Raw genomic sequence first — 16,930 nt, forward strand, 5'->3', positions numbered from 1 at the left:
GTTAAAAACACAGCAAGTTGAGCTGAAGGATTACCTATGTCCACCACGTAAAGGATTAGGCTACAGAGCTCAGAGTTAGCGTCTCATGGCACATACATGCTGAAGGAACAATGGCAATTTAAAATCTGAACAAGTACAGAAACAATGGAGCTAGAGAAGGCCAAAAAAAAAAAATATCCAACCAAGAAAATAGAATTTAGTTGAAAGAGCAAAAATGCCAAGAATTTATAATGAAAGTTCTAGGAGTTCTAGGCATTCTAAGAAATTATCAGATAGCGTTATGAAGAAAGAAGGTGACAAGTCAGTGAGCCCTCTGTAAGGGTCATGTCAAAAAGAATGGCACAGAAGGTAAGAAAACTTGTTGGTGTCTTGTCAAAGTTCCCATTGGTATTAAAGACACTCACTCTTAAAAGCATTATTTATTGGAAAAAAATCTTAAAGGAAGTCTTCTTAATTTCTGCAAAGCCAAATATGGTTCCCCTACCCCCCAAAATATATCTCCTGTTTGCTCACAAATTCTTTACCCTGACTCCTGGAATCTCCTGGATTCCTTGATCCGAGGCCAGGGCCTACATTTACAATGGATATGGTTCCCAGAAGGCCCTAGAAGTAACATAAAACAATGCTGCTCTACAGTTTCTTATCTAAGAAGGGTGGCTAGAAATTCAACAAAGTAAGGTGCTTCACTTGACATCTTAACATCCAGTTATTCAACATGGCCTCCTACAAGCCAAGAGGTAAGGCGTTCTTAGGTGAAATAAAACTTCCATGATATATTGGTTCACCAAAACCAGTGGGTGACTCTAAGAAGTCTCTAAATGAGTAATTATGCCAAGAGAGAAATCCATAGTAAAGACATGGCTTTCTCAGGAAGGTGGAGCTATTTAATCTTAGCAAGGGCAGCTGCTCTTCTTTCTGTGTTCTGGAACAAGGCACGAATTAAAGCTTTTACTTCACTGGAAGAGAATGCAGCTGCCAAGGGCCCTTTTCCATCTGCCCACCTGCAAAATAAAAGATAAAATTCTATTTTCTATAATATCTCTAAAGTATAAGCAAGATTTTAAAATTGCTCATTTGATCCCAAATGCTTATTTGCTTTAAATGGAAATAAAACAAATCCTAGCATCTTTCCCCTTCTTAAAATATCTACCACTCAATCTCTTTGACCTCTTCTGCTTCTTGGCTGCATTTTGGTACCGGCATAGACAGATTAAGAGACCAAGTGAGGAAGATAAGACTACACTCCCTTACTATATTCACTAAGCCCCGCTTGAACTTGACAACCATGACCACAGCCTCATATGTCATATAGAGTACTGGGATCTATAACATCTTGAAAAAGTGACTCACGGGCAATAAATGTTAACTGACAAAGAACTGGTATTAAAAAAATAAATAGAGAACTCCCATGAATCAATAATGAAATCACAAACAACCCAGTAAAATAAAGGGTGAAAAATATGAACAGGCATTTTACAATAGAAGAAAAATGATCGATCAATAAAAAGATGTTCAAAGTCATTAGAATTTAGGGAAATGTATATTAAAATGACAATAAGCTATCATTTCACACCATTAGATCAGCAAACATTTTAAAGTCTGATAATACCAAATACTGATGAAAATGTGAAGCAACGGGATAAATTATGAAATATTTGTATAATGGAATATGATACAGCAATGAAAATAAACTGCAGCTACACATACCATCATAAATGAATTTCAAAAAACATAATACTGAACACAAAAAGCAAGTTATAGAAGATTCAAAAATAGGCAAGTCTAAACTTTATACTATTTAGGGATATGTGCAAATGTGGTAAAACTATAAAGGAAGGCAAGGAAACAACACAAAACTCAAGAGAGTTGTTACCTCTGGTGGGGAGCATGTAGAGCAGGGTACCAGAGGTCTTCATTTGTCTTAAGTTGGGTAATAGGTACACTTTTTCTTTAAACTCTGAGTATATTCTTACATATACCATACTCCTTCATATGTATATTTTATAATTGTAAAATGTTTAAAATACATGACGAAAGGTGGTTTCTTTAGTAAAAAAAATTCTCAATTAGTTATTATCCTAAGTCTACTGAAATCTCTGAGAAAAAAATCTTCCTAAGCATAAAAAAAGCAGCAAAGATATATCAGTATTGCAATTTTTCTTGAAGCAAGGAATTAACGATCATTTGTAGGCTATAAGAGGGCTCTTTAACAGCAGAAAGAAATATTCTTATCTGCTGCCCTCTGGAGTCTTACTTAAAGATTTATCTTAATACCTATGAAAAACCTGTAAATAACAAATAAATCAAATTTTGTACTAAATATAGTTAGAGGTATTTTAATGTGTGTGTGTTTTTTTTTTTTCAAGTAGAAATCTCATTTACATTGTTTTAGAATGGACAGTATTTGCTGAGAACAATTCAGACACATCTAGAATGAATATGATATAATTCGGGATCTGTAATAAACCAAGCTAAAGCAGATAAACAAGTAGCTATGGCGATGGAGATGGACCTTAAGGCCTATTCAGGGAGCTCCCTATGCAAGGTATGCAAACTCGTTAATAATCTACCAAGACAATGATAAAAGTATCCACCGTTATGAAACTAACCCACGTCTATTCTGTTGTGTGTGGTATCAACGACCTCTGCACACTCAATATGATATGCTTATAGACAGCATATAATTACTGAGCGTAGCAATTAACTGATCGTATTGAGAGAAAACATCATCCATTATATTTAAGATGAATTATTTCTATGTGGATGGTGCTCAATCTCTAAACCTACTATACTCCCTGCAGAAAAATTGCTGGTCAAACAATGGTTTGAGGCTGAATAATATAAATAAAAGTCATTTCTCTGTTCACGTGTCAAAGCCAATGTTAAATACATCCACTGTTGGCTAAAATGAGCAATAATTTCCATCTATGTGTCAGAAGGCTGTACTTCTTACAAATGCAAGATCATTTGTACAGCACACCAAAACAACATGTTCAATACCAAAATAATATGAAACAAGTTTTTACGTTAACAAATATTAGAAAGTGGTAAATGAGACCCATACTATGATGGACAATGCAAATGCCCCAACTACTGCTATTTAATATGAAACACTTTCCTGAGTAATATTAAGAAACATAATACAGTAATAACTATGAATGGTGTCAGATGGGTACCAGACTTATCAGGTGATCACTTTGTTATTTAAATGTCTAAGCACTATTGTACACCTGAAACTAATATAATATTGTATGTCAACTGTAATAGAAATTTTTTTTTTTAATTTATTTCTCTCCACACACACATACAAAATAATAATAATGAAAAAAAAAAAAGAAACTGAGAAAAGCATTGCTATCAATGGCACTAATATTCTTTGGAGCTCTGAAGAGATATATGCCTCTATGGAAGGGTCATACTCACCGATCCCCAATTTCTTGCAGGCTGGCCTGTAACACCATCATTAATTCTTTAAATGGCATCCATTTTGGCACATAGACTGGAACCTCTTCTTGATATTTCTTGTTCTTGCTTTCCTGAGATAGAGGTGCAAATACTTGAGGTCCTTCATCCATCACTGTTTTGCATAAGGAATACAATCTATCACCATCTTCAGTAGAGATGTCCTGGTTTTGCACAAAGGGAACATAAAAGAACAGAATTGGGCCAGCTTAGGAGAGAAAGAACAGATCTTTGGTGCATGCTGTCCAAGGAGTCAGCTACAGCAAAATGTTTTCCAACCAATTTAGCACATCTTACTAGACACTAGATTTCATCAACTCTTTGACAGTACTTCTAAAGCTAGAATGACATGAAATACGTTTTAACAGATCTCAAGAATTTAGTTTGCCTGCATGAAAGAGCCCATTTCTCCAGGGGATGTTATTACAAATAAGGGTTTAGCCAATCTATACTTTAGAGGCATGAGCTGGCAGAGTCCAGGCAACTTTTGTAGGAGCACAACATATAATCCCACCTGCAGGAGTGTGCTGGAAAAGTAGTACCCACACAAGGCTGCATTTCACTTTACTAAATTAAATTTAGTTCACTTTCTGATTAAATAAATACATGACTTCACACTTTACAGTCCATCTGGGGACTACCCAGTTTGCAACCTCCTCATTCATAATTTACACAGATGCTAGATGGAGAAGTAGTATAATCCTACTTTCTTATGTAGATATAAAAGATAGAAATTAGCAAGTCTCCAGCAAGACAGAATTAAGACAAAACTGAAGGAAAAAAACATTATAATGATTTAGACATAAAACATGAACAAGATTTCTTCTACCATCTGTGTTGACTAAAAACGAGATTTCAACATTTTCTCAGTAAAGTGACAATCTGCAACAAGAATTGCAACTCAAGTCTGGTGAGGCACCTAATGGCTCTTACCTCTAGGGCAGTGATTCTGCCAATGATCTCAGAAATTGCAGTATTGAGTAAAGTCCCCATAGCCTTGCAATATATATTCACGGGCAGGACATCCTGCCACACAATTCCAAGTCTCTTTAGTTGGTGCAGTACCTGTCAGAAGAATATAGCTATTTACATGGAAGAGAGATTGTTGCAACTTCTATTTTCCAGTTTTACATTTATCACATATGTTTATGGGAGAAGAGGCTTTATATAAAGGTAAGGTAAAGTCATGAAGAATATGTGCTTCTTGAATATTAAACCTTAGTGATATCCCTGCTGGATGAAAAGTAGACTCAGGATATGAGGACGGGAAAACAGCAGTAAAAAGGTAAATCACACAGGAGAGAGGGGCATTAAGATAAAAGCTAATACTACAACCCAAGTTCATGGGTTAAATATTTGCTACGACAGATTTATTAATGACTAGTCGCACTATTGCGCTGAAGGAAAGGTAGTTTCCTATTGGCTTGGTGGGGCAGAGGAAGGGAAAGGTCGTAAATATGACTATAAAAGGTATCCAGATTTTCCAGTAGGGGTTGTGGGGAATCAACTAAGATACCTGCTACATATTCTTTGATACTTAAAAACGAGGGGGGAACATCAAAGACAGAGTACAAATTACAGAGCTAACAACAGTCTCCTACCTGACGGACTGCTTTACTTGCTGCAGAATAGTTCTCTTCATCGTCCATGTTTGAAAAGTTCCTAGCACTCGATAATCTTTCCAGAAGTTCTCTTTTCTGTGCTCGCATTTGGGCCAAAAAACACTCTGTCCCTATAATGAGAAATTAGAATAAAGAATTCTAAAAGTTGTTCGATTATGCGCTGCAAAACTAGGGTGGAAGAGGAAAGAAGCATGTATCATATATCTTTTCTGTCTACTTGAAAACGCTTGCTAGATAATATCATAAAGCTCCCCTAACGTTACTAGAAACAATCACTTCTAATATATTAGCCAGTTCCTCCAAAGCCACCTTCAATATAGTATGTCTTTCCCAATAGTTTGCCCAGGGCCAGGTAAGAAAAATACTTGTACAGAAGCAGCAGCTACTTATTCTTCTGATTGATCTATATCACCTAAGGGAAAAGTTGGGAATTGAAAAACTAAGTGAATCATATAGATTTTCTGCTTTTCTTAGGCTATCATTATAGTAAACATATTGATTTACTCCACATTTCATAAGTAAAGCTAAGGGAGGTAGAAGAGGGGAGAGCTGTCTTGAGGTTTTGCAAAATAACAAGCACTGACATTAGTGAGCTCTTACCAACAATGCTAACAGTACTGTCACAATACAAATCTTACTATTTGTCATTCTACTGACATAACTCTGATGTGGAGAATTCACTGCACATCAGCAATGCAGTTTAGAACGCTAACGTACCATGAAATCACGTCATGGAAATGTAATGCTTCCACAAAAAGCACATTCACTTAATAAAATTAAATAACTAGGAACACTTGCAAATTAAATGCCCTCCCACCTTCCAATATAGCTCAGGACCATCATTTAATTTCTAAATGCCACAATCATAAATCACAAAGATACCAGGCTAAGAAGATGCATAATCAATATGTTTTACTAAATTTAAGGTATCAGTTACCAAGTCTCCTAAAGCCAGGTACAAGATCCACGAAAGTAGTAGTGCCATCACAAAGAATGGGAGCAAGACGAAATCTGAACTGATGTCCCAGGGTCAGCAAGTGATGAGCAATATACATACAGTTGTTATGGTGAATGGCAGCCAACTGGGGCAGTTTTTGAAGGTTCTCCCTAGTACAGGAGGAGAAGTAGAGAGAAATTACCAATTACTGAAGTTGGAGTTGATGAAAAGTTACTGCTCTTATAGTTATTTCTAGGCTTTAAACATTGTCTACTGTATAGATGCTGTATAGAACTAGATATAATCTCACCACTCCCACTCAATCAGAGTGAGGTTGTACTGCCTGAATGTGACCTTATCCAATAAAACTATTCCAGTGATTAACAAAAAAGAAAGAGTAAGGGAATTAAGATGTTTACCTGTGTCTTTGTACTGGAAACCTAGCATACCTATACATAATTAATCCCTTGAAATTTGCCACTGATAAATCTGTAAAAATACAGATATACTTTCCCTTTCTCCAAATTCCTATTTCATTTATATAATGAAGCACTTAACTATTTTCTAATTCTCTAGTTTTCAAAGCTGGCTACAGATCAGTTACCTAGGAAATTTAAAATATATAGATGTTTAGACTTCACCCCAAATTAAATCACAAACTCTGAGTGAAGCCACAGTATTTATGTTTTAAAATCTTCCCAAGTGATTTTAATTTTCATACAAGATCAAAAGTCACTACTCTAAATCTTCACACATATTAGTCTCCCTACTCAGGCTGGGAAGAGATCTTGTCTTTTATTTCTGCTATATATTCACTATCAGTCATTCAACTAATACTTCCCAGTTTGCTGATTTAATTAATGTCAGACTAGAATATACAAAGTCAGAAACTAACAATCTAAGATAGTTGTCCTCACTTTGGGCTACACATCAGAATAATTTGTAGGGCTTAAAAAAAAAACACACAAGATGCATGGGTCTTATACCAGACCTATAAATCAAAATCTCTAGGGGTACGACTTAGTAAAATATATATATATTCTTAAAGCTCCACATAAGATTCTAAAGTACTGCCAAAGCTGAGAACCCTGACCTAGGACAGTAGTTCTCAAAGTGTGGTCCCCTGACAAGCATCATCATCAGCATTCCCTGAAAATTTGTTTAAAATTCCAGACTTATTCCCAGTCCTACTGAATCAAAAAATCTTGGGCACGGAATCTGGCAATCGGTATTTTAACAAGGCTTCCTGGTGATTCTGATGCACACTACAGTTTGTAAACCATTGGTCTAGCCCAAAGTTCCAAGATCACACAAAAGTAAATCTAACTTCACACTAGTGTGAAAAATGTTTCTCAGCATGGAACTCCTAAGCCAACTGTCTCTGAATCTCCATGGACACAGCTATAGCTGACCCAAAGATGTTTTCTCTTTTCCTTAAGTAGAAAGTGAATAAAAAATTTAAATCACAGCAAAGAAAACATAAATAAAAATTATAAGGTTCGCAATAAATAAGTTCTCTTTTATAACAAAAACAATAGGTGGGCCTAATTAAATATCTCAATTGTTAAAAAATCTGAACTAGAAATATTACATGATTGTTTTTCCTTTGAAGCCAGAGTCTTTGACTTTGACTAAGGAATAGCTTTGCTAACATATTATTTAAAACATTTATAAGACATCTAAAATACTTAATTTGCATAACAGAGAGCATTCCTAGAAGCTTAAAGTTATGAGAAACTTTTCAGATTAATATTAAAAAAAACTTTAAAAATCCAAGACTTTAGGTAAATACAGCCTAAGATAGCTAGGAAGAATAGCTGATCATATTGGATATTTAAACAATCTCTTGTGATATTAAGTCTGTAAAGCTATGAATGACAAGAGGAAATGTGGTGTTTACTAGATAGCAATATGGAGTGATGGCCTTTTTGTTTTGTAACCAAGTAAAGTGAGGCAGTTCTAAAAATACCTACCATCAAAAACAGGGCGGAGTTTCCTTACTAATTTATTAATAAATGACCTATATCCTTTAAACATGTATTGTAAATGATTTACTGCATTGTATTATAAATTTTAGTAACCCAAATATCTTTGTTGTGAATTAAGATTACTGGTTTTAACCTGACTTACAAATATTTTAGACATACAACATTATACAGAAATCAGATACAGTGGTACTTACTTATGATATGTTGGTACGACATCATGGAACAAATGGAAGATATTCCTTACTGAGTAGAAAAGTTGAACAGCACTAAGAGAAAAACAGTTTCAACAGAAATGAATAAGGATATATTGGAAATGAGAAAAAAATTCAAACTAAGCTCACCTTAAGAATCATCAGCTAAAACTACAGCTGGAGAGAATATCTGGCTTGGTCACTGCTGAAAAAACCGTTAATCTAGGTGGCAATATATTCTCAACCAGTATTTACTAACTAGACTGCAGCCCTTCAAACCTGGATCCATTAATACTATTAAGGATAGGAGCATTCAACCCAAAGCCTTTTATCAATTTGTGTTCTGCCAGTACCCAGAGTATCCCTTCAGTAACAAATGGAGTTAAGCCTCAAGCAAATGTTACCTACTCACTAACGCATTCTGCAAAGGGCAAGATATCAATAAAGGCATTCACAAGGTTCTTTTAGAATCAGTCTGACTTTCAGCTTTCACCTTTTCTCCTTCGTACCCCAATACAAGGAGATGAATCAACATTTCTAGAATAGACTCTAACTTCAGGTTTTTTTGCCCTTTATATCTGGCCTTAGAATACCTAAAGATTATGATGAAAATGCACTTAGAGCAAATATCAAGTTTGTGTAGCTTGCTTCTACGTAAAAATATCTTAAACTACGTATCTTGAATAAGTCACAGGAATTCCACAAATATTTTAAAAAATGAGTTATGGTTACTATACCCCCAAACACTGTTACTACTTGATTACTATGATACTTGATTATTTTTTTTTTACTGCATATGTTGCTCTTTGAGGTTTAATAATAGAGAATTGGGTTACGGCAGTGTAGTCATGTTTTTATTTGTCCTGTTAAAAACTATTTCTTTTAGTGGAAAGACTGTCCACAGACATTCAGTATACAAAAATATCGTTGGGTGTTCTGTGTTCACAAAAAATTTTAAAAATATTGCCTTGCACCCCTAACTTCTGATCTTGTATATTTCAGGTGAATGTTATATGAATAGTCACTCCTTTTTTATTTTGCCAAAGGAGTATATACTTCCTTTTACATGTATTTTTCTTCCTATTTATATTCAAAACTAGATGGACTTGTGAATATAATGATTCATTAAAGTCATGGAAGTATCTTGGTAAACATGTTCTTTCTAGAGTCAAATAAAATAAAGGGGTTTTTTAACACGTGGAGATAAAAACTGAAAGTCTGGAAGCACATCTGAAGATGCAATTTAAGTCCAGCCCTAACTGAAATTGTTTTCTACTATGAGGATGAGAAGTAAAATCTGCCACATATAGATACAAACTGAAGCGGCTTTTGTAAATGTGTTCCTACAATCGACTTGGGCTACAGCCTGCCATTTTCTCTTCATTTTAGTCTAGGGGAAGGGAAGGAGCTTACAAAAAAGAGATTCAGTAGGAGATGTGGAACAGTTTGGAGTACCCTGTGCACAATGCTGATTAGGAGAAATCATCCTGAAAGGATGAAATCAGATCTTTGGTACATTCCATTCTACATCTGGCTGCCCAACAAGGTATTATTGCTTTAAAAAATAAACACTTAAAATGTAAATTAGGGCCTGGATTTCAAAAGGTAAAATAAATGTTAAGCTAAAGAGCCAGAGCAGGCTGGAGCAGATGGTACAATTATCACTATCATTATTACCACTGCCACCAAAAACAATACCCACTTGACTATTAATCATTTTCCAGGTAGCATCCTAGGTTCTTTACACGTGCTTTCTCATGTAATATCATTCAATTCAAATAAGTAAAAATTAAACAAAAATTAAAGAGATTAAAGAGCTTTTAGATAAAAAGTAATTAATTTTTAACATCAAAAAACCCATTTGTTTATCCATACACATGCTTCTATCTCTTATATCTTGTAAGATGTATGTTATTGTAAATAAAAGTTAATTTTATCAATATGTATCTGTGTGCTACACTGTTTTTCTAGGAAAAAATATGAACTAATGGGATAAGAAAACCCAACGAATTCCAGTCAATTTTTAAAATATCAGTTTAGATATGAATTTCATCAAGTTGTTGCCATTTTCAGACAACTCTGAACTCTTACCACTGATCACTGCTGGTTGTCGCCTCTAGTAAAGTCTGATAGGCAAGTTCCATTAATTTCTTCGCAGATTCACTGACACGACATGTGGGCAAAGAAAAGGAATGTTGGTACAATGTATTTTCAGGCTCTAAATTCACCACTTCACTGTACTGAGTTATGGACATTTTCTGTACTTGTAGCTTGTCATCCACATCAGGGCTGGGTAAGTCAGGTACACTTATCTTAGAATCAGGAGTAATCTAAGATTCAAACACAAAAACACAGAAAATCCGCTATCCTCAGAATTCAAATGCAAGCATACACGATACTGGTAGCTTCCATGATGATAAAGCTGTGGCTCTATAGGGTAATTAAAAGATTTGAGTATATACGGCAGTATTTTAATGACTGCTCAATCTTAGGTTGAGAGCATGTCAGAAGAAGTAATCAATCCACTTTACTATGGAATTCTTCCAATTTTTCTGTGCTTTCTAAATCTTGGTGAAAATAGCAATACTGTGAAACTGGCCCAAGATTTCAGGTAAACAAAAGGACCTTCAAAATCATCTTTCTCAGACTAGACTGTTAGACCATCACAGACCAGTATGATTTTGTGTTCTTGTCATTAAGTGAATCATTTCCCACCAGAAAAATGTGTTGAATTAGTCAAAGAAATAACTCATTCAGGCTAGCACATCCTCTCTTAAAAATCTCAGTCAAAACCAAAAAAGCCTCTCTAAAATTTATACAGAATACAAATCCCCAGACTTGGTCAAGCCTAAAGGAAAGAACACTAGGCTGCTAGTCTGGAAACATCAGTGATATTTTTTACCCTAACTTTTGACAAAGTCGTTTAACCTCTCTGGACCTCAATTTTTTCATTGTAAAAGGAAGAAATTGCACTGCAATAATGGTTTTTAAACCTTGCTTCTCAAAGGTGCCTCAGCAGCCAAAAAAAGGAGATATTAAGCAGGTAGAAGCAGCAGGTTCCCCACTTCTGCTGCAAGAAGGGCAGCTCTGCCCTGCACATGCTGGACCTCTACAGGAAATCTCTAATAGAAAAAGTTGGGTCTAATAAAAATGTTTAAGTCATCTGACTTGCCTTCCTAATCTGTAAAATGGTATAACAGTATCTACTTCACAGGGCTGTTATGAAGTTTAAATAAGAAGACAAATGTCAAGAGCTCGCCAGTCACAATTATGGCTAAAGATTAGAATGCAGAAGCATGACATAATTGCTATTTATGTTTAGGAAAAAAAAAACCTCACAGTTCCTCGTACTAAATATATTTCAGCTCCCTTAACCAAAATTACCTCAAAACATACTAATATCTGTGTCCTCAAACAGCTAATTTAATATTTTGCTGAAATGGACACAGTAACAGGGTACCCCCAAGGAAAAAGAAGGCCGGCAGAAGAAGGGATAAAGGTAAAAAGAGTCTAGTACCTGCAGTGATAGAAGAAAAATGGCTGAGGTATTTTCTGTTAAAGGATTACCTCAGTCTATGTGTTGCTTTAATCTAAGTATTACCTTACATTTACCAAATATTATTTTACATATGTAAAGTATGACAAGAAAAAAAACATAAAAAAATACACAGAATTACCAAGGATCAGAGGAGTAAAGTACCCTCAATGCAAATTAATTAGTCCATTGACTTTGCAGATAATTTCTTTATACCCTACATAGATCACATCTTTTTGTTTGTTTTATTATTTTAACTTCAAAATTATTAGCCTAAGAGATGAAGTCAACTTTCTCACAATAGGATATAATCTCTGGACATAAATAAAGCCTAATTATACCGTCACAAAATTGTGTACTAAAACCTCAAGTAATAAAGTTGAGAAAAATTTATAGGTTAATATACTAATTTCAAAAATAGAATCCATTATATTTATGTAGACTTTTTCAATTTATACAATGCTTTTATATGCATTATCTTATCTGGACCTCACAATACCCTATAAAGAAGTAGATATTAGGCCCACTTTAAAGATGAGAAAACTAATATTTAGAAGACTAAAAACTCCCCTCAGTGAGCTTAGCAACTGTCATGTCTTTTTCCATTCTACCATATTCGTCTGAAAAATAAGCTGCTTCCTAAATCACCGTAATATACCATCACCCCAATACCTTCACAGTGTTGTGAATTTCAGAGGTCATTAGATTTCTAGCTGCCACAATCACATCCTGACATTTCTTGTTAGCAAAATGAGAATTGATGTTACGGGCATATTTCAGCAAATCAGTAGTATCTCCTTTTAAAAACCTCATCTCCTTTAAGGCATTTTCAAATTCTTCAGTGGATTGTATGATCTGAGAAAAACAAGGGAAAAAAAGAATTATATACATCTATTCCACTTCAATATTAAAATTTCAAATCTCATGTATAGAAAAGAAGGACCAGCTGGTCATTTAAGTTCTAGAATAAACAATCAATTACTAGGTATAAAGATATATATTTTTCCAGCCTTAAATTCATTAAGAAGAGTATCTTCAATAGAAATTTCTGACTCTACTTAGTAAGGTGCAAAGACCTTTAAAATAAATATCCTTATTTTAATAGTGTTCAAGGAAACACTAAAAAAAAAAAAAAAAAATGAAGTATCACATGGTAACTACTATAGCTGATATAAGTATAAATAAAAGAACAATTGTTTTTCAAAAACCATTTTTGGGGGAATTTGCATCTGCTCCTTATTAATAATTTTCTTAACACTGTCACTAAAGAACAAAAGATCTCTAAAATAAAAAAAAAAACAAAAGACACCAATTGGAACCTATAGTCTCTTAAAACCTGTGATATCTCTGCTCTTACCTCCTCATACTGCTGTAACTTGCTGCTATTTGTTGGGATAGAATAAACCAAACAGTTTTTAATGAGGCACTCAGACAAGTCTTCCCAGATCGTGTCACCAAGCATCTCAGCCAATATGATCTTAGATGTTTTTTCATTTTCTAGATCAGCATCAAGAGGGAAATCTGAATTCAAAAGAAAAAAGTTTTAAACAAGAAATCATTCACAGTCTAGATTATTCTCAAATTCCCTAGTTTTCTAGAAGTCTTTAATTTTAAGATGATGGGGAAGAAAACAGCACAGCAAATTCTATAGCTATCTCAACTGACTGCATGGAACAAATCATGACATATAATTATTTTATTTTCACTGATCAAAAGAATCTTCTGCACTGTATTACTACCTATACTCTTTAACAATAAGGTACTAAGCCATTTACATTATAATCATCTACTGCTAATCTACTGATTGGATTATATGACAAGTACTCAGAAGTTCTACATACCAAGTTGAAATTATTTAGAATAAAATCCCAGTTCTTTAATAATGAATAAACATTTTTTTCATCACTGCATGGGCATTGAGTGTTTATCCTAAGTAAAATATCCAAAAAAAAAAAAGAAACCCACCTTATTATAGTATAATTTCTAGTCTAGCAAACAGAATACTTCCATATCTCTTCTATAATATACTCTATGGTAGTTATTTCCAACACACTTTGAGGGAATTATATTTAGAATATACTGTTAATTAATAGTTAAGAATTAGTGACCAATGTAGAGGGAAGAGGAACCATAAAAGGGACCAGCTATTTTGAACTTAGTTCTGATTCACCAAGGAAGACCTTAGGAGATAAGGACCTTAAAAGAAGGTGACCATATAATCTCAGAGCCTTGAGACACCTTTAAATGTCTAAAGTATAGGTCTACGTTGTCCAATATGATACTACCAGCCACAATTTGCTACCAAGCTCTTGAAATATGGCTAGTATGACTAAGCAACTAAATTTTTTAAATTTTTAACTAATTTCAATTTAAGTTTAAAAATGGAAGCAAGGTATGTGGTGATAAAGAGTACTACAAGAGAGCTTTGAAGAGGTAAACTAGTTCTTTATCTTAATTGTGGTAGTTACATAAATCTACACATGATAAAAATGCATAGAACTATACACACACATACAAATGAGTGAAGGTAAAACTAGTGAAATCTGAATATGCTCTGCGAATTGTACCAAAGTCAATTTCCTGGCTGTATTATAGTTACACAAGATATTAACACTGAGGAAAACTGGGTGAAGGGTACATGGAACCATTATTTATTTTTTAAATAAAAACTTTAAACTTAAAAAAAGAGAAAGTAGTATAAAATACTTTTCTGTTAAATGCAACTTTGTTGTTTTGATAAGACAACATTTCACTTTAAACACTGCATCGTGTAAGCTATTATGTATACTGTACTTAGTGCTCATGTCAGGCACATACATATTTCTAATACTTCCAATCTATTCGATGTAAACAGAATGAATCTGTTTACATCTACTAGAATGATGTTTCTTCTATGCACCAATGTAACACTGTAATGTGTTTATTTGAATATTTTATGCATACAGCACAAGTTACAGCAATACATAAATTATTGTATTATTAAATTATTAAAAGTAGTTAAATTCAAATACTTATTTATGATATAATTATTTTTCTAGTTTAAGAAAACAACTATAGACAGACCATTACATTTAAAATTAAGGTATATTATTAATGTAGAATCATAAAATGCAGAAGCTAGTAGCACCGTTGCAACAGTAAAGGAAAAAAAGAGAGACTCTTAAGAAAATAAGTCACAAATTTCACAATATGTGGCAGCTGCAATTTGCTAAAACAGCAAAACAAAAAATCTGCTTGCTTGCTAAGCAAAAATATTTTTTTAAATAATAAAGTAAACATTATTAAGAGACATTTGCAGCAAATACATCAGGAATTTCTTGGGTTCACTCTCAAAACATAACAGACAATGTTAGTTGCCTAAAATCACAATTAAATGTCCTACCAAAAATGTGATTTTAACAGGATCTGAGCTTGTAAATGACTTGGATTCTTACACACACACACACACACACACACACACACACACACACACACTCTTTTAGATAGAGAGATGGCAAAAAAAAAATTATGATTTCAGTTATGGACACTTTGTTAGAAAATTATAAGAAAAAGATATTTTTTAAAATGTGAAAGATCTTCAATTAAGCCACTATAGGATAGTGACCATAGAAGACTAGATCTTTCTAACTGCAGATATCAAAGATCAACTGATTCAACTTATGAAAAATTGAAAAGTTTCTTTTAGCTTTAGATGATACTTTGACTACATTTTGTCTAACAGGACTTCCAAATTTACAAAGAAATATTGTCAGTTCCCAGCCTAAAACATCAAACTTGCAAAGTAATGTATTTTAGTCTCAAAAATTACATGATTATATGACAAAGAATAATTTCAGCTAGACATAGAAAATTCACTTCTTTCATAAATGTTACAAAGCTCTGTTAGGTAAAAAATGCTGATTTATTGGACTTGTATAACAAGAGACTGATGATACCCTTATTGCTTATCTCTACTGCATAATATATATATGTGTGTTTAGTTTTTGCTGAAACAGACTCTCAAAAGTGTCATGAATACAGCTGTCAAAATCATTCAGTGCATATTCATGCAAACACCAAATTATCACTGATTTGTAGAGCTGCTGAAATAAACAAAAGACAATAAATATGATCTTATGTTTTTTGCCAATGATCATTAGTTGTCTAGAAGAGTTTTACAAAGATTTATTGCACTGTTATCTTTAAGATTTTCTTGGAGCAAAAGTATGCTTACCAAATACTCAATAATCAGGGATAAAAAATGGCAATGTACTTTATGTTTTCTACTGAGATCACGCTACATACGAACAAGCTAAATGTGAAGTTCTAAGGGAGAGTAAAGCTTATTTGTGACCTCACTAGACACATACAAGAATTTATATTGAAATTAAACTTTTTCATAATACAAATCAATAATATTACCATTTTTCTAACAAAACTCAATATGCAAAAGATTTTGACTGAAATCTGCAATGTGAATTAGCTGCCAGAAATACCAAAGGAATTTAAAGAATGCTTTGGTGATATTGATAAACTTAGAGCTTTTAAAAAATTCATGTAATACCACTTTGAATTCCATGTTAATAATAGTAAGTTTATACATGGGTTAGTGAATTTATTTAACTCACAGTTGTGAAACATATGCTTTTGCTTTAAAGCCAAATTTATTCATTTAAAAGGGATGAACTAAATTTGTTGACGTAGGTGAGAATAATTAAAGGAAAATGATTTGGGGAGACTCAATACAGCTATTCGAAAAATTTTCAGTATGTTTGGAACAACCTGGGGATGGAACCTACTTTTTCAACTGTAAATTTCATGACATCTAAATACAGAGCAATCATTTCTAGGGAAAATTTACATCTGAATTGAGATATACAATATGTATAAAATAATTTGCAAATCAAATTTGCAAGTGTGTATAAAAAAGGGATATAAACTATCTCATTAATAATTTTTTTTACTGATTATATATTAAAATTATATTTTGGATATATTGGGCTAAATGAAATATATTATTAAAATTCAAGTTTCATTTAACTTTTTTTTTATGTGGTCACTAGAAAATTTTAAATTACATTATGTAGCAAATATTTTATTTCTATTAGACAACGCTGATTAAAACTATAGAACCTAAATGCAGGTACCATCTTAGTCAAGTGGTATAAGCAGCTGGTACAGTGCCATGCTCTATAATGATTTGTTGAATGTACATA

The 16,930-nt window shown here is 33.4% G+C and overlaps 1 protein-coding gene across 1 annotated transcript in view; it reads right to left on the reverse strand.

Moving 5' to 3' along the window:
• Positions 1–400: 400 nt before the first annotated feature.
• ZW10 (zw10 kinetochore protein) overlaps positions 401–16,930 on the reverse strand; it is a 31,663-nt gene continuing 15,133 nt past the window's right edge. The window contains exons 8-16 of the mRNA XM_039887937.1: positions 13,093–13,256; positions 12,408–12,590; positions 10,292–10,530; positions 8,204–8,275; positions 6,022–6,191; positions 5,064–5,194; positions 4,396–4,527; positions 3,424–3,626; positions 401–1,001 (exon numbers count right to left, since the gene is read on the reverse strand). Coding sequence (XP_039743871.1) covers positions 881–1,001; positions 3,424–3,626; positions 4,396–4,527; positions 5,064–5,194; positions 6,022–6,191; positions 8,204–8,275; positions 10,292–10,530; positions 12,408–12,590; positions 13,093–13,256 — 1,415 coding nt within the window. The 3' untranslated portion in view covers positions 401–880. The remainder of the gene's footprint in view (positions 1,002–3,423; positions 3,627–4,395; positions 4,528–5,063; positions 5,195–6,021; positions 6,192–8,203; positions 8,276–10,291; positions 10,531–12,407; positions 12,591–13,092; positions 13,257–16,930) is intronic.

This window comes from Pteropus medius, unplaced genomic scaffold, assembly GCF_902729225.1.
Source record: "Pteropus medius unplaced genomic scaffold, Ma_sr-lr_union100, whole genome shotgun sequence".
Taxonomy (NCBI): Eukaryota; Metazoa; Chordata; class Mammalia; order Chiroptera; family Pteropodidae; genus Pteropus; species Pteropus medius.